The sequence below is a fragment of the Perca flavescens genome, chromosome 4, assembly GCF_004354835.1.
Source record: "Perca flavescens isolate YP-PL-M2 chromosome 4, PFLA_1.0, whole genome shotgun sequence".
Taxonomy (NCBI): Eukaryota; Metazoa; Chordata; class Actinopteri; order Perciformes; family Percidae; genus Perca; species Perca flavescens.
In genome coordinates, this window is record NC_041334.1 from 39,929,466 (window position 1) to 39,934,465 (window position 5,000).

A 5,000-nucleotide genomic window follows, 5' to 3' on the forward strand; every position below is an offset into this window, starting at 1 on the left:
TGAGATCGGTCCAGAAATGCTCAAGGCTCTGGGTGTGGAGGGGCTGTCCTGGTTGACATGCCTCTTCAACATTGCGTGGAAGTCTGGGACGGTGCCAAAGGAGTGGCAGACTGGGGTGGTGGTTCCCCTTTAAAAAGGGGGACCAGAGGGGTGTGTGCCAATTACAGGGTATCACACTTCTCAGCCTCCCTGGTAAAGTCTACTCCAAGGTGCTGGAAAGGAGGGTTCGGCCGATAGTCGAACCTCGGGTTGAGGAGGAACAATGCGGATTCCGTCCTGGTCGTGGAACAACGGACCAGCTCTTTACTCTCGCAAGGATCCTGGAGGGAGCCTGGGAGTATGCCCAACCGGTCTACATGTGTTTTGTGGATTTGGAGAAGGCGTATGACCGGGTCCCCCGGGAGATACTGTGGGAATGCTGCGGGAGTATGGGGTGAGGGGGTCTCTACTCAGGGCCATCCAATCTCTGTATGACCAAAGTGAGAGCTGTGTCCGGGTTCTCGGCAGTAAGTCGGACTCGTTTCAGGTGAGGGTTGGCCTCTGCCAGGGCTGCGCTTTGTCACCAATCCTGTTTGTAACATTTATGGACAGGATATCGAGGCGTAGTCGGGGTGGGGAGGGGTTGCAGTTCGGTGGGCTGGGGATCTCATCGCTGCTCTTTGCAGATGATGTGGTCCTGATGGCATCATCGGCCTGCGACCTTCAGCACTCACTGGCTCCTTTGCGTCGAAAGGAGCCAGTTGAGGTGGTTCGGGCATCTGGTAAGGATGCCCCCTGGGCGCATCCCTAGGGAGGTGTTCCAGGCACGTCCAGCTGGGAGGAGGCCTCGGGGAAGACCCAGGACTAGGTGGAGGGAGGTCCAACTGGGAGGAGGCCTCGGGGAAGACCCAGGACTAGGTGGAGGGAGGTCCAGCTGGGAGGAGGCCTCGGGGAAGACCCAGGACTAGGTGGAGGGAGTTCCAGCTGGGAGGAGGCCTCGGGGAAGACCCAGGACTAGGTGGAGGGAGGTCCAGCTGGGAGGAGGCCTCGGGGAAGACCCAGGACTAGGTGGAGGGAGATCCAGCTGGGAGGAGGCCTCGGGGAAGACCCAGGACTAGGTGGAGGGATTATATCTCCAACCTGGCCTGGGAACGCCTCGGGATCCCCCAGTCGGAGCTGGTTAATGTTGCTTGGGAAAGGGAAGTTTGGGGTCCCCTGCTGGAGCTGCTCCCCCCGCGACCCGACACCGGATAAGCGGACGAAGATGGATGGATGGATGGTCCCCTAATACTGTATCTGAAGTCTCTTTTATATAGACCTTAGTGGTCCCCTAATACTGTATCTGAAGTCTCTTTTATATAGATCTTAGTGGTCCCCTAATACTGTATCTGAAGTCTCTTTTATATAGGCCTTAGTGGTCCCCTAATACTGTATCTGAAGTCTCTTTTATATAGACCTTAGTGGTCCCCTAATACTGTATCTGAAGTCTCTTTTATATAGATCTTAGTGGTCCCCTAATACTGTATCTGAAGTCTCTTTTATATAGGCCTTAGTGGTCCCCTAATACTGTATCTGAAGTCTCTTTTATATAGACCTTAGTGGTCCCCTAATACTGTATCTGAAGTCTCTTTATATAGGCCTTAGTGGTCCCCTAATACTGTATCTGAAGTCTCTTTTATATAGACCTTAGTGGTCCCCTAATACTGTATCTGAAGTCTCTTTTATATAGACCTTAGTGGTCCCCTAATACTGTATCTGAAGTCTCTTTTATAGAGGCCTTAGTGGTCCTGCTGTGAGACTGGGTTGTTTAAATAGCTCACGCTACTATATTGTGTGAACAGTTAACTTCAGCATGCATGGTTTCAATGAGCTGCTGATGGTGGTCCAACTGGTGGTTTCAACTCAAATGTCATCGAGAGGAAATTATATTTGACTTTACAGACACATCTCCATAAACTGTAGCTCCTTGCCCTCTCCTCTTTCAGTCCTCCCTCCTACCTGGTTCTGGTTGGGTATCCGCTGGTCCTATCTATGCTGGCTCCGCCTACACTCTCTGCTCCACAGCTGCTGGTGGCCTCCCAGACCAGGGACAGGCTGGACGAGGGCTCCCAGTCCCCTCGGTCAGAGCCATGGGACAGGGCTGGAGGTGGAGCTGACGGGGCTGGAGGTGGAGCAGGAGGTGGAGCAGGAGGTGGAGTCTGGAGAGGAGGCCGTCTCTGCAGCGAGTCAAAGTGTGAAGCCCAGAGCTCGTGGTCCTCTATCTGCAGAGACACGTTCAAAAAAAATAAAGCAATGAACACAAAACACAGTGAAACATTAAAGGGATACACCACCGTTTGTTGAAATAGTTCTTATCAAGGTCTCCTTTAGCTGTAGACAGGTGGGGTCTCCTTTAGCTGTAGACAGGTGGGGTCTCCTTTAGCTGTAGACAGGTGGGGTCTCCTCTAGCTGTAGATAGGTGGGGTCTCCCCTAGCTGTAGATAGGTGGGGTCTCCCCTAGCTGTAGATAGGTGGGGTCTCCTCTAGCTGTAGACAGGTGGGGTCTCCTCTAGATGTAGATAGGTGGGGTCTCCCCTAGCTGTAGATAGATGGGGTCTCCTCTAGCTGTAGATAGGTGGGGTCTCCTCTAGCTGTAGATAGGTGGGGTCTCCCCTAGCTGTAGACAGGTGGGGTCTCCTCTAGCTGTAGATAGGTGGGGTCTCCCCTAGCTGTAGATAGGTGGGGTCTCCCCTAGCTGTAGATAGGTGGGGTCTCCTCTAGCTGTAGATAGGTGGGGTCTCCTCTGGCTGTAGATGGGGGGTCTCCCCTAGCTGTAGATAGGTGGGGTCTCCTCTAGCTGTAGATAGGTGGGGTCTCCCCTAGCTGTAGATAGGTGGGGCCTCCCTAGCTGTAGATAGGTGAGGTCTCCTCTAGCTGTAGATGGGTGGGGTCTCCCCTAGCTGTAGATAGGTGGGGTATCCCCTAGCTGTAGATAGGTGGGGTCTCCTCTGGCTGTAGATAGGTGGGGTCTCCCCTAACTGTAGATAGGTGGGGTCTCCCTAGCTGTAGATAGGTGGGGTCTCCCCTAACTGTAGATAGGTGGGGTCTCCCCTAGCTGTAGATAAGTAGCTGTAGATAGGTGGGATCTCCTCTAGCTGTAGATAGGTGGGATCTCCTCTAGCTGTAGATAGGTGGGGTCTCCTCTAGCTGTAGATAGGTGGGGTCTCCTCTAGCTGTAGATAGGTGGGGTCTCCTCTAGCTGTAGATAGGTGGGGTCTCCTCTAGCTGTAGATAGGTGGGGTCTCCTCTAGCTGTAGATAGGTGGGGTCTCCCCTAGCTGTAGATAGGTGGGGTCTCCTCTAGCTGTAGATAGGTGGGGTCTCCTCTAGCTGGAGATAGGTGGGGTCTCCTCTAGCTGGAGATAGGTGGGGTCTCCTCTAGCTGTAGATAGGTGGGGTCTCCTCTAGCTGTAGATAGGTGGGGTCTCTTCTAGCTGTAGATAGGTGGGGTCTCTTCTAGCTATAGATAGGTGGGGTCTCCCCTAGCTATAGATAGGTGGGGTCTCCTCTAGCTGTAGATAGGTGGGGTCTCCTCTAGCTGTAGATAGGTGGGGTCTCCTCTAGCTATAGATAGGTGGGGTCTCCTCTAGCTGTAGATAGGTGGGGTCTCCTCTAGCTGTAGATAGGTGGGGTCTCCTGTAGCTGTAGATAGGTGGGGTCTCCCCTAGCTGTAGATAGGTGGGGTCTCCCCTAGCTGTAGATAGGTGGGGTCTCCTCTAGCTGTAGATAGGTGGGGTCTCCCCTAGCTGTAGATAGGTGGGGTCTCCTCTAGCTGTAGATAGGTGGGGTCTCCTCTAGCTGTAGATAGGTGGGGTCTCCCCTAGCTGTAGATAGGTGGGGTCTCCTCTAGCTGTAGATAGGTGGGGTCTCCCCTAGCTGTAGATAGGTGGGGTCTCCCCTAGCTGTAGATAGGTGGGGTCTCCTCTAGCTGTAGATAGGTGGACCAACACATTTTTTGTGCATGCATCGTTTTAGTCCGGTGCAACACCGGCAGCGCCGCCGCTAGTTAGCTTAGCGTAGTGAATGGAATCCTATGTTGCCGGTTAGCATGTTGTGAGTAAAAGTGAGCCAACAAAAGACAAATAAAAACAAACTGCGTTGGCCCACCTATCTACAGCTAGGGGAGACCGTGATAAGAACTATTTCAACAAACGGTGGAGTATCCCTTTAACATGTCTCTACTGGTCCTGTCTCTACTGTACCTGTCTCTACTGTACCTGTCTCTACTGGTCCTGGCTCTACTGTACCTGTCTCCTGTCTCTACTGTACCTGTCTCTATTGTACCTGTCTCTACTGGTCCTGGCTCCTGTCTCTACTGTACCTGTCTCTACTGTACCTGGCTCTACTGTGTCTCTACTGTGTCTCTACTGTACCTGGCTCTACTGTGTCTCTACTGTGTCTCTACTGTACCTGTCTCTACTGGTCCTGGCTCTACTGTACCTGTCTCCTGTCTCTACTGTACCTGTCTCTATTGTACCTGTCTCTACTGGTCCTGGCTCCTGTCTCTACTGTACCTGTCTCTACTGTACCTGGCTCTACTGTGTCTCTACTGTGTCTCTACTGTACCTGGCTCTACTGTGTCTCTACTGTGTCTCTACTGTACCTGGCTCTACTGTGTCTCTACTGTGTCTCTACTGTACCTGGCTCCTGTCTCTACTGTACCTGTCTCTACTGTACCTGTCTCTACTGGTCATGGCTCCTGTCTCTACTGTACCTGTCTCCTGTCTCTACTGTACCTGTCTCTACTGTACCTGGCTCTACTGTGTCTCTACTGTGTCTCTACTGTACCTGGCTCTACTGTGTCTCTACTGTGTCTCTACTGTACCTGGCTCTACTGTGTCTCTACTGTGTCTCTACTGTACCTGGCTCCTGTCTCTACTGTACCTGTCTCTACTGTACCTGTCTCTACTGGTCATGGCTCCTGTCTCTACTGTACCTGTCTCCTGTCTCTACTGTACCTGTCTCTCACTGTACCTGGCTCTA

General features: G+C 52.6%; 1 protein-coding gene across 1 annotated transcript in view; it reads right to left on the reverse strand.

Annotated features, from left to right (window-relative positions):
* Nucleotides 1-5,000, reverse strand: part of ccdc66 (coiled-coil domain containing 66) — a 61,466-nt gene that overhangs the window by 22,044 nt on the left and 34,422 nt on the right. Inside the window, exon 11 of the mRNA XM_028575104.1 lies at nucleotides 1,978-2,240. Within this exon, the coding sequence (XP_028430905.1) occupies nucleotides 1,978-2,240 (263 nt within the window). The remainder of the gene's footprint in view (nucleotides 1-1,977; nucleotides 2,241-5,000) is intronic.